The sequence below is a fragment of the Coregonus clupeaformis genome, chromosome 9, assembly GCF_020615455.1.
Source record: "Coregonus clupeaformis isolate EN_2021a chromosome 9, ASM2061545v1, whole genome shotgun sequence".
Classification (NCBI taxonomy): domain Eukaryota; kingdom Metazoa; phylum Chordata; class Actinopteri; order Salmoniformes; family Salmonidae; genus Coregonus; species Coregonus clupeaformis.
In genome coordinates, this window is record NC_059200.1 from 39460684 (window position 1) to 39482495 (window position 21812).

Consider the following 21812-nt stretch of genomic DNA (forward strand, 5'->3'; position numbering starts at 1 on the left):
CTCTATCCCGCTCTCTCTCTCCACCTCTCCACTTCCCTCTCTCTCCCTCTCTCCCTCCCTCTATCTTTCTGAAGGCCAGTAGGCTATACAGAACCAGAGAGAATAATTTCACCAGAAGCCTTAAGTCTCGGGGAGAGCGAGCAGTGGTGGTAGAATCCATGGTTACACGGAGAGAATGAGAGGGGAGAAGGAGAGGGGAAAGAGGAGCACCCAGAGAAAATCTTAAAACTTCAATTTGCAGAATTACTGTTATCTGTTGAGGCAGGACGCGCTCGGCCACGGCTCCAGATTTAGCTAGTCTCCCCCAGTCTCCCTCCATCCCCCTCCGTCCCCAGCCTCAGAGAGGCCCTTCTCTGCCAGGCTTACTTCTTTACAGCACACCCACCCACCCCTTCATCTCTGGTTGTTTTTGTTTGTGTCTGTCTGTGGTTCTCTCAGTCTGAGGATAAACCCTCAAGTGCAGTAATCCTAAAGGCCTCAGTGACAGTAACATGGCAGCAGTGTGTGTGTGTGCGTGTGTGCGAGCGTGCATGTGCGTGTGTGTGTGAAAGGCCTCAGATGGACCAGTAGTATGGCAGCGGTGTGACATGTGACTGCCATTAGCTTTAGGGAGCCCCAGCAGTGCTCTCACTGTTACTGGCTGCTATATAGGAGTACATGCTCCAACTGTATAATATAGTACAGAGATAATACGGGCTAGGGACTTTTGCTGAGGGGGAAGACTTGGTCCAATTGGATTGAGAACGAATGAAGGTGTACTTCGGGTATCTGAGTGTGCAAGCCCTGCTTTATTCTAATAGATATTTTTTCTTCTTTTTGGGGGGATTAGCTGTTGAAGAAGTAGCAGCTATTCTTCCTGGGGTCCACACAAAACATAAAACATGACAAAATACAGATCACTAATGGACAAGAACAGCAATACAAATTTGAACTAAGAACACTACGATTAAAGAACAATACGACAATATTATTTCCCCCTCCCCCCAATACAATCTATACTCTACTTTCTCCAAGTAACTATTCTTCTCTATGAAGTAACGATAGAAGTAGACGATGCCAATGGTCTCCATGGACACTGAAAAGACAATACAAAGGGGGAAAGTATTCAGTGCATTCGGAAAGTATTCAGACCCCTTGACATTTTCCACATTTTGTTACGTCACAGTCTTATTCTAAAATGGATTAAATAGTTTTTATTTTCTCATCAATCTACAAACAATACCCCATATTGACAAAGCAAAAACAGGTTTTTAGAAATGTTTCCAAAAAAACCAGGAAATATAACATTTAAATAAGTATTCAGACCCTTTAATCAGTACTTTGTTGAAAAACCTTTGGCAGTGATTACAGCCTTAAGTCTTCTTGGGTATGACGCTACAGGCTATGGCACACCTGTATTTGGGGAGTTTCTCCCATTCTTCTCTGCAGATTCTCTCAAGCTCTGTCAGGTTGGATGGGGAGCGTCGCTGCACAGCTCTTTTCAGGTCTCTCCAGAGATGTTAAATCGGGTTCAAGTCCGGTCTCTGGCTGGGCCACTCAAGGACATTCAGAGACTTGTCCCGAAGCCACTCCTGCGTTGTCTTGGCTGTGTGCTTAGGGTCGTTGTCCTGTTGGAAGGTGAACCTTCACCTCAGTCTGAGGTCCTGAGCGCTCTGGAGCAGGTTTTCATCAAGGATCTCTCTGTACTTAGCTCCGTTCATCTTCCCTCGATCCTGACTAGTCTCCCAGTCCCTGCCGCTGAAAAACATCCCCACAGCATGATGCTGCATCCACCATGCTTTACCGTAGGGATGGTGCCATGTTTCCTCCAGACATGACAGGCCAAAGAGTTCAATCTTGGTTTCATAGCTCCCAAAGTTTTTATATTTATTTTCGGTAATACCAATTACCCCACATTAACATTCTTTAAAAAAGTATACTCGGCCATAACAGACTTCATATGGGCAAATAAAACTCATAGAATAAATAGGAAAGTTTTACATGTCCCTAAATCTGAGGGTGGTTTTAAACTTGCAGATTTGGAATTGTATCAACTCACCACCCAAGGCTTTTACTTGAGACATATTGCACTAAAGAGTAACAATGGGTACATATTGAAGATGCACATGCTCATCCCCAGAATCTTTTCACGTTTCTGTTTTTAAAGGATGGAGCTAAGAACATTAACAACTTCATAGTTAAGAACACTATAACAATATGGAAGAAAATGAAATGTATTCTACAAGAACCAATATCACTCCCTAAAAACACACCCCTATGGAACAATCCTTGGATAGCTTTTCAGAATTTACCGATAAATTGGCCCACATGGAAAACTAAAGGCATAGAAACTGTAAATGACTTGGTAACAGGAAATACAATTATTTCCATGACAGAATTAAAAAGCAATTTTGGACTGACCAATGTAGACAATTTCAAATATATGCAACTTAAACGTTTTCGACGAAATTTCGACTTGAAAGCTTTTGGACATCAGAGCAATGTTGAGTGAATCCTATTTGAGTCAGAAAAATATACTCATATTATAAGTCTTGATATACAAAACTGTGCAGAGAGTCTATCCAACTGACAATCTCTTAGAAAAAAAATTAAACTATTGGAACCAAGACTTTAAAATAACCAATATTGTCACAAGATGGAGGGAATGTTGGAACATAATGAACAAAACTACAGTTACAAGCATTAGAAACAACATTGGGTGTGGATACGGTGGGTCTGACCAAGTGTGATGTCATTAATGTTTGTGGAAGTGTATGTACACTATATATACAAAAGTATGTGGACACCCCTTCAAATTAGTGGATTCGGCTATTTCAGCCACACCCGTTGCTGACAGGTGTATCAAATCGAGCACATGGCCATGCAATCTCCATAGACTCCCGAGTGGCGCAGTGGTCTAGGGCACTGCATCTCAGTGCTTGAGGCGTCACTACAGACCCCCTGGTTTGATTCCAGGCTGTACCACAACCGGCCGTGATTGGGAGTCCCATAGGGCGGCGCACAATTGGCCCAGCGTCGTCCGGGTTTGGCCGGTGTAGGCCATCATTGTAAATAAGAATTTGTTCTTAACTGACTTGCCTAGTTAAATAAAGGTAAAATAAAAAATAAAAAATAAAAATAAATAGACAAACATTGGCAGTAGAATGGCCTTATTGAAGAGCTCAGTGACTTTCAATGTGACACCGTCATAGGATGCCACCTTTCCAACAAGTCAGTTCGTAAAATTTCTGCCCTGCTAGAGCTGCCCCGGTCAACTGTAAGTGAAGTGGAAACGTCTAGGAGCAACAACAGCTCAGCCGCGAAGAGGTAGGCTACACAAGCTCACAGAACGGGACCGCCAAGTGCTGAAATTCATCCGACCTCGGTTGCAACACTCACTACGAGTTCCAAACTGCCTCTGGAAGCAACGTCAGCACAATAACTGTTTGTCGGGAGCTTCATGAAATGGGTTTCCATGGCCGAGCAGCCCCACACAAGCCTAAGATCACCATGTGCAATGCAAAGCATCGGCTGGAGTGGTGTAAAGCTTTCCACCATTGGACTCTGGAGCAGTGGAAATGCATTATCTGGAGTGATGAATCACGCTTCACCATCTGGCAGTCCGACGGATGAATCTGGGTTTGGTGGATGCCAGGAGAACGCTACCTGCCCGAATGCATAGTGCCAACTGTAAAGTGTGGTGGAGGACGAATAATGGTATGGGGCTGTTTTTCATGGTTCGGGCTAGGCCCCTTAGTTCCAGTGAAGGGAAATCTTAACGCTACAGCATACAATGACGTTCTATACGATTCTGTGCTTCCAAATTTGTGGCAACAGCTTTCCCATTTCAGCATGACAATTCCCCCGTGCTGCACAAAGTGAGGTCCATACAGAAATGTTTTGTCGAGATCGGTGTGGAAGAACTTGACTGGCCTGCACAGAGCCCTGACCTCAACAACATTATACACCTTTGTGATAAATTGGAACGCAGACTGCGAGCCAGGCCTAATCACCTAACATCAGTGCCTGACTTCACTAATGCTCTTGTGGCTGAATGGAAGCAAGCCCCCAAAGCAATGTTCCAACATCTAGTGGAAAGCCTTCCCAGAAGCGTGGAGGCTGTTATAGAAGCAAAGGGGGGACCAACTCCATATTAATGATTTTGGAATGAGATATTCGAAGATCAGGTGTCCACATACCTTTGGTCATGTAGTGTATGTAAATGTTAAGTTGTTTGTTGTTTTTGTCTATGTATGTTTTTATTTATTGTCCCCCAAAAAAGTATTTAAAAAAATTATATATATATATATATATATATATATATATATATATATATATGTTAATACTTTTTATATATACATAAAATAACAATATGGCTATTTAAAAAATAAGAACAAGAAGAAAGAGAAAATAAAGAAAATAAATATATTCCATGTGGTTCCTTTAATTGTTGTTTAATCTGGTTTTTTTTTATCTGATTTTATTGTTTGCCTGAGTTACCTGAGGTGGAAGAGAATTCCATGTAGTCACTGCTCTATACAGTACTGTGCGTCTCCCAGCCTCTGTTCTGGACTGAAGAAACCCCTGATTGCGTGTCTTGTGGGGTATGTATGGGCTGTGTGTTAACTGGCTGAACAGACAATTATGTACTTTCAGCAGTCAATCTCTCCTTCACTCTGAACCAAGAGAGAATGACATGCATGTTAAAAAAGCAGAGCTTCTCTTTACCACAGACAGACTTCTCCCCATCTTTACAACAATAGAATCAATATGCTTTGACCATGACAGTTTACAATCTAATATAACACCAAGAAGTTTAGTCTCTTCTACTTGCTCAACAGCCACATTATTAATGACCAGATTCAGCTGAGGTCCATCCAGTACCAAGGGAGTGATTTGTACCAAATACAATGCTTTTAGTTTTAGATATGTTCAGGACTAGTTTATTACTAGCCACCCATTCCAAAACTGACTGCAACTCTTTGTTTAGGGTTGCAGTGATTTAACTAGCTGTGGGTGCTGACATGTATTATGTTGAATCATCTGTATAAATAGACACACAGGCTTTGTTTAATACTAGTGGTAGTAAAAATAGATAACAGTAGAGGGCCAAGACAACTCCCTTGTGGAATACCACACTTTACATGTTTTATACTAGAGAAGCTTCCATTAAAGAAAACCCTCTGTGTACTATTAGATATCACAGGAGGTTGGTGGCATCGTAATTGGGGAGGACGGGCTCATGGTAATGGCTGGAGCGGAATCAGTGGAATGGTATCAAATACATAAAACACATGGTTTCCAGGTGTTTGATGCCATTCCATTTGCTCTGTTCGGACCATTATTATAAGCCATCCTCCCCTCAGCAGCCTCCACTGTTAGATACAGTGGGGAGAACAAGTATTTGATACACTGCCGATTTTGCAGGTTTTCCTACTTACAAAGCATGTAGAGGTCTGTAATTGTTATCATAGGTACACTTCAACTGTGAGAGACGGAATCTAAAACAAAAATCCAGAAAATCACATTGTATGATTTTAAAGTAATTCATTTGCATTTTATTGCATTACATAAGTATTTGATCACCTACCAACCAGTAAGAATTCCGGCTCTCAAAGACCTGTTAGTTTTTCTTTAAGATGCCCTCCTGTTCTCCACTCATTACCTGTATTAACTGCACCAGTTTGAACTCGTTACCTGTATAAAAGACACCTGTCCAGACACTCAATCAAGCAGACTCCAACCTCTCCACAATGGCGAAGACCAGAGAGCTGTGTAAGGACATCAGGGATAAAATTGTAGACCTGCACAAGGCTGGGATGGGCTACAGGACAATAGGCAAGCAGCATGGTGAGAAGGCAACAACTGTTTGCGCAATTATTAGAAAATGGAAGAAGTTCAAGATGACGGTCAATCACCCTCGGTCTGGGGCTCCATGCAAGATCTCACCTCGTGGGGCATCAATGATCATGAGGAAGGTGAGGGATCAGCCCAGAACTACACGGCAGGACCTGGTCAATGACCTGAAGAGAGCTGGGACCACAGTCTCAAAGAAAACCATTAGTAACACACTATGCCGTCATGGATAAAAATACTGCAGCGCACGCAAGCTCCCCCTGCTCAAGCCAGCGCATGTCCAGGCCCGTCTGAAGTTTGCCAATGACCATCTGGATGATCCAGAGGAGGAATGGGAGAAAGTCATGTGGTCTGATGAGACAAAAATAGAGCTTTTTGGTCTAAACTCCACTCGCCGTGTTTGGAGGAAGAAGAATGATGAGTACAACCCCAAGAACACCATCCCAACCGTGAAGCATGGAGGTGGAAACATCATTCTTTGAGGATGCTTTTCTGCAAAGGGGACAGGACGACTGCACCGTATTGAGGGGAGGATGGATGGGGCCATGTATCGCGAGATCTTGGCCAACAACCTCCTTCCCTCAGTAAGAGCATTGAAGATGGGTCGTGGCTGGATCTTCCAGCATGACAACGACCCGAAACACACAGCCAGGGCAACTAAAGAGTGGCTCCGTAAGAAGCATCTCAAGGTCCTGGAGTGGCCTAGCCAGTCTCCAGACCTGAACCCAATAGAAAATCTTTGGAGGAAGCTGAAAGTCCGTATTGCCCAGTGACAGCCCCGAAAACTGAAGGATCTGAAGAAGGTCTTTATGGAGCAGTGGGCCAAAATCCCTGCTGCAGTGTGTGCAAACCTGGTCAAGACTTACAGGAAACGTATGATGTCTGTAATTGCAAACAAAGGTTTCTGTACCAAATATTAAGTTCTGCTTTTCTGATGTATCAAATACTTATGTCATGCAATAAAATGCATATTAATTACTTTAACCCTCCCGTTGTCCTAGGGTCAAAATGACCCGCCACTGTGTTGAACCAACTTTATTTAAGTTTTATATTTTTTGGATCATTTGTGAGAAGGAGGCAGTGAGACTTTAAAGAAAGTATCACTGCCTCCTTCTCACAAATGATCCAAAAAATATAAAAATTAAATAAAGTTGGTTCAACACAGTGGCGGGTCATTTTGACCCTAGGACAACGGGAGGGTTAAAATCATACAATGTGATTTTCTGGATTTTTGTTTTAGATTCCGTCTCTCACAGTTGAAGTGTACCTATGATAAAAATGACAGACCTCTACATGCTTTGTAAGTAGGAAAACCTGCAAAATCGGCAGTGTATCAAATACTTGTTCTCCCCACTGTATATAGCTCTCTATCCATGATATGGCGGATGATGAATGCCATAACACATTCATTTTTTCAATAACAAATGATGGTCAATAATATCAAAGGGGGGAAATAACCCCCTGAATAGGACACAATCAGCCGTGGCCTTGCCCCTAAAGAAAATGTGTAGTGTAGGGCTGTCTAACAGTGTCTGTCTAACATTACAGGCAGGATGCATGAAATCAGAGGATAAATGACTGATACAGTCTTCATAATGACACATACAGAGAGATTGGGTGGCAATGTCATTCCTGCCTCCAATGCCAAAATCACCCCCCACCACCACTCACTACCCCCTCCAGCCGCCAAATGGCCAAGTAGCACCACAATAGCATGGCAGAGTGTGCCAGCTCTAATTCTGTTATCAGCCACCAGCGTGACATGAGGCTGTGTGTGTGTGTGTGTGTGTATGAGCGTGCAACGTTGTTTGCCTCCAGATTGTCTCTCCTCCACCTTCATTAAGTTACGCAGCGAACACAGAAAGGTATGACCTTCACATCCTCTCCATCACAGATATATTGAGAGAGAGAGAGAGAGAGAGAGAGAGAGAGATGGAGATGAAAGAGAGGAGGTAGAGAGAGGGAGAGATTGAGAGAGAGCGAGCGAGTGAGAGGGACAGAGTGAGTGAGAGAAAGAGAGAGAGACGCACTGTGCTCGGCTGATGTACGACGGGCCTAAATGAGACAAATCAGATTACCTGCCGCATTAATATTCACAGCGCTGCTTAATGAGAAGAACATAAATACACTTTATGCCCTTCGTATAAATTAACTAGAAATGTATCATTATAATACAGAAGCCTCAGCTGTAAAATAAAATAATAAATAATGTATGACCTGTATACGTGATGCCTGATGAAAATCACATACAATTCATCAATGCAGATTTCAAATTGGATTCATATTGGAGATGCAGTGTCGTGGTTTAGTGGAGGCCTTCCTTCGGTCCATGGATAGGGGGGGTGGGGAACAAGGCGCCCTCTCCCCAGGGAAGCCTCACTGAGCCTACGCTGACAGGGGCGCCACCCTTCCTGGGGGTGGAAGGTGGAGAGGGGAGCTTGCCTGGGCAATGTGCTGGAAAACCATCCCTGTGGAGAGTGGATTATTGAAATGTTCTCAGGCGAGGTGGGTTTCTTTAAATGGAAGAGTGGAGTGGTAGGGGGTGGGGGGAGGTAACTGGGGGGGGGCACAGCCAAGCATGAGAGGAGACGCTGATGACACCTCCATGACTGAGTAATTCAGCAATATCTCGTCCTGACACCACTTCAACTATAGTTTTACTGTGGAACAGCTGCTCCGTCTCAGACACACCGATATAAGTATACACACACGCACCAACACTGCGAGCACACACGCACACTGTTGTACACACACACACACACACACACAGGAGAGGAGAGGTTGAAAAAAGCTGGAAATGAGGGTGTGCAAGCTGTGACGGTGAACATTAATAGGGAGAGCAGCTGTGGAATTAATGTGGCACATCTGGGAGGAAGGAGACAGACCTGAGAAAATTAGCCAGGGAAAAGACAGAGAGAGGGGAAGATATTGAGAGAGAGGGAGCGACAGAGAGAGAGAGAGAGAGCGAGAGAGAGAGGGGCACCGAATGTCTTCGAGGAGTAGAGCTGATAAATCCGGTACCAGCTACAGCAGCTTCCCTACCCTTCTCTTGGTGTTCAAAGCCACACACCCTTTCTTTGTGTGTGTGCAAAGGCTCTGGGTGGATGTGCTCCAAGACATAGCTGCCTGCTGGGGATTTGTGGATCCCATCACCACAACCATCACCCAACACAACGCAGCCCAGCCCAGTATTTAGTATTCAGTCAACCAACATCTCTGCTTAGCAGTCTCTGGACATTACTAGGAGGTTGACTGCTTACTGCCCCTCAAACCACTGTGATGGCGCGTGACCAGGGAGACATTATTTCCTCTCTGCTCTGAGTGTACAGTATGTGGAGGAGTGACAACAGGAAGTCCTGGTGATTGGCTTATCATCCTGACTGCAGAAGAAGAGAGCTGAGAAAGGAATGCTTGGATAGGAGACCTCCTCAACATCCTCAGGGCGAAGGATTGCAGTCGCAATCGAAATAATAATTCACTACAGTATATGAAAAAAAGAAAGAAATAAAGATGAAAATGTAAGAGCGAATGAATCATAGCCTGTCCTGAAAGGCAGAATTAACGCCAAGTAGACAGATTATTAAGATATAGTGTAGGGGAATGGACCGCAGCTAATAATATGACAGTTGTTACTTAATTGGCTGAGTTAATTGTCTGTCATTACATAGCCTTGCTGATGGCCAGTCAGGGGAATGTCTGTGTGTGTGTGTGTTAGAATGTGTGTGTGCGTGCATGCGTGTGCATGTGTGTGTGTGTTGAAGGAGTTAGGGGCTACATGTTTCCGACAAGAACTTGAGAAGTCGCTATTGCTCATGCCTTGCCCTGAGTTGAGGACAGAAGTCAGTGGTTGATATCTCTCTCTCTCTCTCTCTCTCTCTCTCTCTCTCTCTCTCTCTCTCTCTCTCTCTCTCTCTCTCTCTCTCTCTCTCTCTCTCTCTCTCTCTCTCTCTCTCTCTCTCTCTCTCTCTCTCTCTCTCTCTCTCTCTCTCTCTCTCTCTCTCTCTCTCTCTCTCTCTCTCTCTCTCTCTCTCTCTCTCTCTCTCTCTCACAGCAGATATATTGCACCATCAATCCCCTACACTAGGAAGAATTCATAAATGAATCTGGAATAAATGGCCTCCTGCTTGACATATACTCACAGATTAGGGCTCAGGCTGCCTGAGAATGATGAGTTAGACCCGTCTGCTACACTGTGTGGGGGGTGAACTCACATTAACCCCTGGCTGTCTGGAGAACCAGGACAGGCCCACCTGGCTCAGTCAGGGGCAGGGAGGAAGACATTGTGTAATAGGGGGATGATTTAAATAGATCTGTGTGTGTGTGTGTGTGTGTGTGTGTGTTAAAGTGATTTAAATAGATATGTTACATGGGATTTCCCTGAGGTGTGATCCTGACCATGAGAGGCTACGCGCTTCCTAATGATGTCACTAATAAGGTTTTCATTACCGTGGCAACCCTTTGATCTGGGCCATGTGTCATCATCCTGAGGTGTCTTCTCTTTGTTAAAACTAACCTTACATCGCAAGTCTCAGTAACGTCAGTCAGGCTAAAAACACTCACCAAAATGCACAATTTACCCCATGGTTACCTTCATTCAACAATCTTACATTTCAAACAAACACGCATGCAACCCAAAGGACATCCAGCCAACTTGACAACTGTGGGAAGCATTGGAGTCAACATGGGCCAACATCCATGTGGAACGCTTTCGACACCTTGTAGAGTACTTGCCCCGACGAATTGAGGCTGTTCTGAGGGGAAAAGGGGGAAGGTGTGCAACTCAATATTAGGAAGGTGTTCTTACTGTTTTGTACACTCACTGTATATTTATATTCTGTTCTCTGACATTGCTCATTTATATTGTACTTTTTTTATGGATTATGTGTATATTGTTTTTTATTATTATTGCCCTGACGGAGCTAGAAACACAAACATTTCACTGCACCTGCGATAACATCTGCAAATCTGTGTACGCGATTTGATGCTTAAACACCAGCACACACACATGCATGCATGCATGCATGCACACATAGAGACACACACGCACACACAGAACATACTGTACTTCCATACTCCCTAAACCTACACCTAATTCACCCTAAACCCACACCCAATTCATATACCCACGTACCTCTATCCACGCTCCCAAAGCCAAACCACCAACCATAAACCATCTTTGACTTTCTACTGAACGAAACACAATTAAGGAGCTGCGAAATTAGTCTTGTTGATTTATCCTCATGTTGTCACCTAATGCAATTTTCACTTGTTCACTTCAGCGAGTTGAAAGGGAAAAAATTAAGAGAAGATGCTCCCCCTCCTTCCTTCCCTTAGATGAATGAATTGTCTCTCTTTCCCTTTCATTTTTCTCAATTAAGCTTTTCCCATTTGGAACGGTTCCCAGGTTCATGATCATTAAAACCTTTGCATGTTGGAAGAGGGATGGGGTGGAGGGATGGAGAGGTGGAGGGGTGCACGCTTAATTCAATTTTACAGCAGCGGGCACCTGCCTGCACTCACACACGCAGAGAGAGAGAGAGAGAGAAAGGGAGAAAGGGAGAACGAGATAGTGTCTACTGTCTGAATGTCTCTCTGAATAAAGGGCCAATACCACCACACCCTACCATATACCCCTCCTCTCTCCAGACAAGACCTGCTCCAATGCTATCTGGATATGTTACGTCCACTACAGTACAGTGGGGAAAAAAAGTATTTAGTCAGCCACCAATTGTGCACGTTCTCCCACTTAAAAAGATGAGAGAGGCCTGTAATTTTCATCATAGGTACACGTCAACTATGACAGACAAAATGAGAAAAAAATATCCAGAAAATCACATTGTAGGATTTTTAATGGATTTATTTGCAAATTATAGTGCAAAATAAGTATTTGGTCAATAACCAAAGTTTCTCAATACTTTGTTATGTACCCTTTGTTGGCAATGACACAGGTCAAACGTTTTCTGTAAGTCTTCACAAGGTTTTCACACACTGTTGCTGGTATTTTGGCCCATTCCTCCATGCAGATCTCCTCTAGAGCAGTGATGTTTTGGGGCTATCGCTGGGCAACACAGACTTTCAACTCCCTCCAAAGATTTTCTATGGGGTTGAGATCTGGAGACTGGCTAGGCCACTCCAGGACCTTGAAATGCTTCTTACGAAGCCACTCCTTCGTTGCCCGGGCGGTGTGTTTGGGATCATTGTCATGCTGAAAGACCCAGCCACGTTTCATCTTCAATGCCCTTGCTGATGGAAGGAGGTTTTCACTCAAAATCTCACGATGCATGGCCCCATTCATTCTTTCCTTTACACGGATCAGTCGTCCTGGTCCCTTTGCAGAAAAACAGCCCCAAAGCATGATGTTTCTACCCCCATGCTTCACAGTAGGTATGGTGTTCTTTGGATGCAACTCAGCATTCTTTGTCCTCCAAACACGACGAGTTGAGTTTTTTACCAAAAAGTTCTATTTTGGTTTCATCTGACCATATGACATTCTCCCAATCCTCTTCTGGATCATCCAAATGCACTCTAGCAAACTTCAGACGGGCCTGGACATGTACTGGCTTAAGCAGGGGGACACGTCTGCACTGCAGGATTTGAGTCCCTGGCGGCGTAGTGTGTTACTGATGGTAGGCTTTGTTACTTTGGTCCCAGCTCAGTGCAGGACATTCACTAGGTCCCCCCGTGTGGTTCTGGGATTTTTGCTCACCGTCCTTGTGATCATTTTGACCCCACGGGGTGAGATCTTGCGTGGAGCCCCAGATCGAGGGAGATTATCAGTGTTCTTGTATGTCTTCCATTTCCTAATAATTGCTCCCACAGTTGATTTCTTCAAACCAAGCTGCTTACCTATTGCAGATTCAGTCTTCCCAGCCTGGTGCAGGTCTACAATTTTGTTTCTGGTGTCCTTTGACAGCTCTTTGGTCTTGGCCATAGTGGAGTTTGGAGTGTGACTGTTTGAGGTTGTGGACAGGTGTCTTTTATACTGATAACAAGTTCAAACAGGTCCCATTAATACAGGTAACGAGTGGAGGGACAGAGGAGCCTCTTAAAGAAGAAGTTACAGGTCTGTGAGAGCCAGAAATCTTGCTTGTTTGTAGGTGACCAAATACTTATTTTCCACCATAATTTGCAAATAAATTCATTAAAAATCCTACAATGTGATTTTCTGGAAAAAAATTTCTCAATTTGTCTGTCATAGTTGACGTGTACCTATGATGAAAATTACAGGCCTCTCTCATCTTTTTAAGTGGGAGAACTTGCACAATTGGTGGTTGACTAAATACTTTTTTTCCCCACTGTATGTCCACTCCCATCATTAATGGGTATTTACACGTGGGGGCTGTTGTAATGATTGGTGATAATGACAACAATAAGTAGATTAGGTTGGGGATGGTCAGGAGACTAGCTGAGGAAGCAAATGATTCCATAGTCAATATCAGTCCTCCAAACAGAAACAACTTATCCTTCAGAGAGTAGTGCTGCAGTCTAGTCCGATCGGGTCCAATCCAGTCCTGCACCATGCTGCTATACTGTATGGTTCTTTCCGAGGCTCCTGACCTCAGCACTGACCACGCTGTAAAAGCCTGACCATCCTGTTTCAGCATTTAACATGATGTATGAAACTGTCGATAACAGCCATGCAGCGGAGAAAATCAATGCATGTACTGTACTATTTACATGGTGAAAGAACAGAGCAAAGCCTACCATGCTGAAGAACACTACCGTCTTCCTCAGATAGCATGTTAGGGGAATAACGTGCTACTGTACTATAACAGCCTCTGATATTAAGACATTGTGTAATGTTAATAAGAAGTATTAGACCTATCACTAAAAGCTTCAGTCATACAAAAATTATACTTAAATCCGAACTGGTTCTCTAGCAAACTAGGAAGATTGTCTCACCCAATGTTCAAGAAGGGACTTTTTCCCTTTATTCAGATTACAACCCCTCACTTTCAGTTATTTGAAAAGGAAATAATCTCCCAAATATCACAATTTCTAAAACAAGCCATAGAAAGTTGGTTGCAATTTCAATTTAATCCTCCAGAAATGACAGAACAAATATTGCAACAAATATTGTGGTTAAACTCAAATATACTAATTGATAAAAAAACGTTCTTTTTTGAGAAAATGTTTAAAAAAGGTGTTATCTTCGTAAATGATATTATCGGTAGGAATGGTGGAGTTATGTCGCACATGCAGCTAACAAAAACATATGGAAATGTCTGCTCTACCCAAAATTACAACCAAATAATTGCAGCATTACCGCAAAAATGGAAGAGGAAAGTGGAAGGAGGAAAAAGTAAGGAACTTGTCACGCCCTGACTGATGGAACTCTTGTATGTTGAGTCAGGGTGTGGAGATCTACACTGCTCAAAAAAATAAAGGGATAATAAAGAAGTGGTTCTGCAGGTGGTGACCACAGACCACTTCTCAGTTCCTATGCTTCCTGGCTGATGTTTTGGTCACTTTTGAATGCTGGCGGTGCTTTCACTCTAGTGGTAGCATGAGACGGAGTCTACAACCCACACAAGTGGCTCAGCTAGTGCAGCTCATCCAGGATGGCACATCAATGCGAGCTGTGGTAAGAAGGTTTGCTGTGTCTGTCAGCGTAGTGTCCAGAGCATGGAGGCGCTACCAGGAGACAGGCCAGTACATCAGGAGACGTGGTGGAGGCCGTAGGAGGGCAACAACCCAGCAGCAGGACCGCTACCTCCGCCTTTGTGCAAGGAGGAGCAGGAGGAGCACTGCCAGAGCCCTACAAAATGACCTCCAGCAGGCCACAAATGTGCATGTGTCTGCTCAAACGGTCAGAAACAGACTCCATGAGGTTGGTATGAGGGCCCGACGTCCACAGGTGGGGGTTGTGCTTACAGCCCAACACCGTGCAGGACGTTTGGCATTTGCCAGAGAACACCAAGATTGGCAAATTCGCCACTGGCGCCCTGTGCTCTTCACAGATGAAAGCAGGTTCACACTGAGCACATGTGACAGACGTGACAGAGTCTGGAGACGCCGTGGAGAACGTTCTGCTGCCTGCAACGTCCTCCAGCATGACCGGTTTGGCGGTGGGTCAGTCATGGTGTGGGGTGGCATTTCTTTGGGGGGCCGCACAGCCCTCCATGTGCTCGCCAGAGGTAGCCTGACTGCCATTAGGTACCGAGATGAGATCCTCAGACCCCTTGTGAGACCATATGCTGGTGCGGTTGGCCCTGGGTTCCTCCTAATGCAAGACAATGCTAGACCTCATGTGGCTGGAGTGTGTCAGCAGTTCCTGCAAGAGGAAGGCATTGATGCTATGGACTGGCCCGCCCGTTCCCCAGACCTGAATCCAATTGAGCACATCTGGGACATCATGTCTCGCTCCATCCACCAACGCCACGTTGCACCACAGACTGTCCAGGAGTTGGTGGATGCTTTAGTCCAGGTCTGGGAGGAGATCCCTCAGGAGACCATCCGCCACCTCATCAGGAGCATGCCCAGGCGTTGTAGGGAGGTCATACAGGCACGTGGAGGCCACACACACTACTGAGCCTCATTTTGACTTGTTTTAAGGACATTACATCAAAGTTGGATCAGCCTGTAGTGTGGTTTTCCTCATTAATTTTGAGGGTGACTCCAAATCCAGACCTCCATGGGTTGATACATTTGATTTCCATTGATAATTTTTGTGTGATTTTGTTGTCAGCACATTCAACTATGTAAAGAAAAAAGTATTTAATAAGATTATTTCATTCATTCAGATCTAGGATGTGTTGTTTAAGTGTTCCCTTAATTTTTTTGAGCAGTGTATGTTGTTATTTCTATGTTTACATTCTAGGTATTGTGTTTCTATGTTTGGCCGGGTGTGATTCCCAATCAGAGGCAGCTGTCGCTCGTTGTCTCTGATTGGGGATCATACTTAAGTAGCCTGTTGGCAATCATTAGTTGTGGGATCTTGTTCCGTGTATAGGCTTGTATTGTGTTTAGCCTGAGGACTTCACGTTACGTTGTTTTGTTCGTGTGTTTATTTTGGTAAATAAACATGTATGCATTTCACGCTGCGCCTTGGTCTGACCCGTCCTTCAACGTCCGTGACAGAACTTGTATGTCGGCCTTGTATTAAAGAACATAATTGGTTAAAGAAAATTGTGATAAATAAAAACGTTTACCAGTTTCATTTAAGGACCAAAAGATTGACAGCCGTCCCATATAGATTGCAAAATAGTTGGGAAGAGATTTTTGACATACCGATTCCATGGCATAGTGTTTATGAACTGATACGCAAAACGACGCCGGATTCAAAACTTAGAATTTTTCAATTTAAATTATTATATAAAATTCTTGCTACCAATAGAATGTTATTTGTATGGGGGATACAATCTTCCCAGCTCTGCAGATTTGGCTGTGAAGAGACAGAATCATTAGATCATTTGTTTTGGTACTGTCCATTTGTAGCTTGTTTCTGGACACAGGTCCAGGAATGGCTGAAGGATTGCAATATTTGCATGGAGCTGACCCTGCAGATAGCACTACTGGGTGATCTGAAAAGTCATAGTCAATCGATCAATAATATAATAATACTTTTAGCAAAGATGTTTATTTTCAATTCACAAACTGTAGAAACTATGAGAATAGAAAGGTTCAGAACTTTTGTAAAACATCACAGTACAGTTGAAAAATATATGGCAAATAGAAATCCAATATGGATGGTGTTAAGAGATCGATGGGAGGTGTTGAATGGAGCTGAAAGATGGGACTAATAACAACAACAAGATAACTAGTGTAAGACATGCTGTGTCCATAATAAGTACATAGGTTATATATTGTGAGCTTTTGTGAAAGAGCACAGTTAGAAAGATATGGCATATAGAAGCATACCAGATGGACATTATATGAAAATGATTGGAGGAAGTTCAGGAGTTAAAACAAACAAAATATAATTATTGACTGTGTCCATAAAATGTATATAGTATGTATAAGCATGAAGTAGAGGCCTAAGCATTGTTGTTCACTAGTTTACTCCAATTAGGGAGGGGATGGTGGGGTTGGAAAGTAATAAAGGGAAATATATATATTTTTAAAGGATATGTATGTATATACACTGCTAAAAAAAATAAAGGGAACACTTAAACAACACATCCTAGATCTGAATGAATGAAATAATCTTATTAAATACTTTTTTCTTTACATAGTTGAATGTGCTGACAACAAAATCACACAAAAATTATCAATGGAAATCAAATTTATCAACCCATGGAGGTCTGGATTTGGAGTCACCCTCAAAATTAAAGTGGAAAACCACACTACAGGCTGATCCAACTTTGATGTAATGTCCTTAAAACAAGTCAAAATAAGGCTCAGTAGTGTGTATGGCCTCCACGTGCCTGTATGACCTCCCTACAACGCCTGGGCATGCTCCTGATGAGGTGGCGGATGGTCTCCTGAGGGATCTCCTCCCAGACCTGGATTAAAGCATCCGCCAACTCCTGGACAGTCTGTGGTGCAACGTGGCGTTGGTGGATGGAGCGAGACATGATGTCCCAGATGTGCTCAATTGGATTCAGGTCTGGGGAACGGGCGGGCCAGTCCATAGCATCAATGCCTTCCTCTTGCAGGAACTGCTGACACACTCCAGCCACATGAGGTCTAGCATTGTCTTGCATTAGGAGGAACCCAGGGCCAACCGCACCAGCATATGGTCTCACAAGGGGTCTGAGGATCTCATCTCGGTACCTAATGGCAGTCAAGCTACCTCTGGCGAGCACATGGAGGGCAGTGTGGCCCCCCAAAGAAATGCCACCCCACACCATGACTGACCCACCGCCAAACCGGTCATGCTGGAGGATGTTGCAGGCAGCAGAACGTTCTCCACGGCGTCTCCAGACTCTGTCACGTCTGTCACATGTGCTCAGTGTGAACCTGCTTTCATCTGTGAAGAGCACAGGGCGCCAGTGGCGAATTTGCCAATCTTGGTGTTCTCTGGCAAATGCCAAACGTCCTGCACGGTGTTGGGCTGTAAGCACAACCCCCACCTGTGGACGTCGGGCCCTCATACCACCCTCATGGAGTCTGTTTCTGACCGTTTGAGCATTTGTGGCCTGCTGGAGGTCATTTTGCAGGGCTCTGGCAGTGCTCCTCCTGCTCCTCCTTGCACAAAGGCAGAGGTAGCAGTCCTGCTGCTGGGTTGTTGCCCTCCTACGGCCTCCTCCACGTCTCCTGATGTACTGGCCTGTCTCCTGGTAGCGCCTCCATGCTCTGGACACTACGCTGACAGACACAGCAAACCTTCTTGCCACAGCTCACATTGATGTGCCATCCTGGATGAGCTGCACTACCTGAGCCACTTGTGTGGGTTGTAGACTCCGTCTCATGCTACCACTAGAGTGAAAGCACCGCCAGCATTCAAAAGTGACCAAAACATCAGCCAGGAAGCATAGGAACTGAGAAGTGGTATGTGGTGACCACCTGCAAAACCAGTCCTTTATTGGGGGTGTCTTGCTAATTGCCTATAATTTCCACCTGTTGTCTATTCCATTTGCACAACAGCATGTGAAATGTATTGTCAATCAGTGTTGCTTCCTAAGTGGACAGTTTGATTTCACAGAAGTGTGATTGACTTGGAGTTACATTGTGTTGTTTAAGTGTTCCCTTAATTTTTTTGAGCAGTGTATTTAATCCATTTCAGAATAAGGCTGTAACGTAACAAAACGTGGAAAAAGTCTAGGGGTCTGAGTACTTTCCGAATGCACTGTATATACAGTGCCTTCAGAAAGTATTCATACCCACTCCACATTTTGTTGTGTTACAGCCTGAATTCAAAATTGATTTAATATGTTTCTCTGCCATCTACACACAATACCCCATAATGACAAAGTGAAAACATGTTTTTAGAAATTTATTGAAAATGAAATACAGAAATGTCTAATTGACATAAATATTCACACCCCTTTGCTATGACACTCCAAATTGAGCTCAGGTGCATCCAATGTACTTTGATCATCCTTGAGATGTCACTACAACTTGATTGGAGTCCACCTGTGGCCAATTCAATTATTTGGACATGATTTAGAAAGAAACAGACCTGTCAATATAAGGTCCCACAGTTGACAGTGCATGTCCGAGCAGAAACTATACCATGAAGTCCAAGGAACTGTCCATAGATCTCCGAGATTTAATTGTGATGAGGCATGTATCTGGGGAAGAGTATAAAACAAATTCTAGGGTTGGAAGTTTCCAAGAGCACAGTGGTCTCCATCATTGGGAAATGGAAAAAATATGAAACTACCCAGACTCTGCCTAAAGCTTGCCATCTGACCAAACTGAGCAACCGGGTAAAAAGGACCTTGGTCAGGGAGGTGACCAAGAACACAATGACCACTCTGACAGAACTACAGAGTTCCTTGGCTGAAATGGGAGAATTGCAAAAAGGCACGTGAAAGACTCTGAGATCATAAGGCAAAATATTCTGTGGTCTGATGAGACAAACATTTTACTCTTTGGCCTGAATGCAAAGCGCTATGTCTGGAGAAAACCAGGCACAACTCATCACCCGTCTAATACCATCCCTACTGTAAAGCATGGTGGAGGCAGCATCATGCTATGTGGATGCTTTTCAGTGGCAGGGACTGGGAGACTGGTAAGGATAGAGGGAACAATGAATGGAGCCAAATACAGGCAAATAGTTGAGAACCTGCTTCAGAGTGCAAACGGCCTTAGACTGGGGCGAATATTTCCATTCCAACAGGACAATGACCCAGAGCATACAGCCAAAATAACGCTGGAATGGCTTCAGAACAAGAATGTGAAAGTCCTTAAGTGGCCCAGCCAAAGCCCAGACTTGAATCCTATTGAAAATCTGTGGAAAGACTTGAAGATTGCTGTTCACCGCCGCTCCCCATCTAACTTAACAGAGCTTGAGAAAATCTGCAAGGAAGAATGGGAGAAAATCCCCAAATCCAGTTGTGGAAAGCTGATACAGACATACCCAAGCCGGCTCAAAGCTGTAATCGCCGCCAAATGTGCTTCTACAAAGTATTGACTCAGGGGTGTGAATACTTATGTAAATGTGATATTTCTTTTTCAATAAATCTGCAAAACTTTCTAAACACATGTTTTCGCTTTGTCACTTTCTGGGTGTAAGTGAGTGTGTGTGAGTAAGAGTGACAGTGACAGTGAAGGTGTGTGTGTCTGAGTGGGTAGAGAACTGTGGATGGTCATAGAGTCAGTGTGGATGGTCTGTGGGAGAGGGAGAGCAGTAGTTGTTAGCCATTTAACAGTCTTATGGCCAGGGGATAGAAGCTGTTTAGGAGTCTGTTGGTCTGAGCCTTGATGCACCGGTACCGCCTGAGGGATGGGAGCATGGAGAACAGTCCATGTCTTGGGTGGCTGTAGTCTTTGGCAATTTTTCGGGACTTTCTCAGACACCGCTTGGCATGTACATCCTGGATGGCTGGGAGCTCACCCCCAGTGATGCGCTGGGCCGTCCGCACCACCCTCTGTAGGGCCTTCCGGTCGAGGGCGGTGCAGTTGCCATACCAGATGGTGATACAACCAGTCAGGATGCTCTCGATGGTGCTGCTTTAAAAGCTCCTGAGGATCTGAAGGGCCATGCCAAATAGTTTCAACCTCCTGAGGGAGAAGAGGCACTGCTGTACCTTCTTCATGACTATTCTGGTGTGAGAGGACCATGTTTGACCAGGTTTGATTAATTTGGCTCGTAACGCAACTGAGCGTAGCAATCACTGGCATCCAGATGTTCCACAGCCCTTTTGTTCCACACACGCACACACACACCTGCTTTCACCCCCCTACCTACACTCTGAGATGTTAAAGACCGTAGCAAGCTGTTGTTTTGATAATTTCTCCTTTTATTTCTGCTTTCTCTTTGAGCTGTGACCATCACTACCGTATCAAAAGGAGCCCAGTTCCACATTTTCAGGGAAACCACTGAGATTGCATCAGTGACTGGAGGGCAGCTATTAAGAGAGAGCTATTGGGTAAACACGCGCACACACACGCACGCGCACACGTGCACACGCACGCACGTGCGCTCACAAACACAAACACACACACACTAACACACACACTGAGCCATGATGGTAACACTAACAGGCAGTAAGTGAGACATCTCTAGGAGCGGAGTGGGGACACCTGAATCCAATTACCCATCTCTCCCCTGTGCTCTGCTCTGTGGAATAAAACAAGTGGCCATGACAGTGGGGGCCGACAGGGCCTATAAGTCTCCTCACCTCTGGACCTGCGCTTATCTCCTCATCAATACAGGCCTGAGTTACCTCCCCCAACCCCCAGCCTATCTTACCCATCTCCCTCATTCCATCCCCCAGACCACCTCCCGCTGCCTAAAGCTAGGGGGCACTGAGAGAGAGGTGTGAGCGAACCAATAGAGAGGGAGAAAGGAAGAGAAAGAGAGAGAGGGAGAAAGACAGAGAGGTGAGAGGGAGACAGAGACCAGTAAAAAAGAAATAGAAAAAGATCTAGAGAGAGAGAGACCAACATGAAAGAAAGAGAGAGCAGTACTAGTGTGAACTACAAATCAAGACCCTGGGCTTAATCAGATCCCTGACTGCTCATGCCTGTATGATGGCCCTCAGATGTTTTGAGACAGGGTAAATGGATGGTAAATGGATTTGGATGCAGCCATGCTGTGTAACTGTAAATAAGGTTATTTCCTACCTGCTGAGCTAAAAGACTGAATAACGAGACATGAGTCTACCAGACCCAGCCTTGGTACACACACACACACACACACACACACACACACACACACACACACACACACAGTGTTTTAGTTCTAGCCTTGTTAGTTCTCTTCTCTCCGCTCTCCCATGGTGGAGAAGTTAGTGCACAGGGACCCAGCTGAATCCACACAGACAGACAGGGACCCAGCTGAATCCACACAGACAGACAGGGACCCAGCTGAATCCACACAGACAGACAGGGACCCAGCTGAATCCACACAGACAGACAGGGACCCA

General features: G+C 44.5%; 1 protein-coding gene across 1 annotated transcript in view; it reads right to left on the reverse strand.

The window, feature by feature from the left end:
- Positions 1-825: 825 nt before the first annotated feature.
- Positions 826-21812, reverse strand: part of LOC121573557 (transmembrane protein 211) — a 179312-nt gene continuing 158325 nt past the window's right edge. The window contains exons 3-4 of the mRNA XM_045222691.1: positions 1000-1075; positions 826-856 (exon numbers count right to left, since the gene is read on the reverse strand). Coding sequence (XP_045078626.1) covers positions 826-856; positions 1000-1075 — 107 coding nt within the window. The remainder of the gene's footprint in view (positions 857-999; positions 1076-21812) is intronic.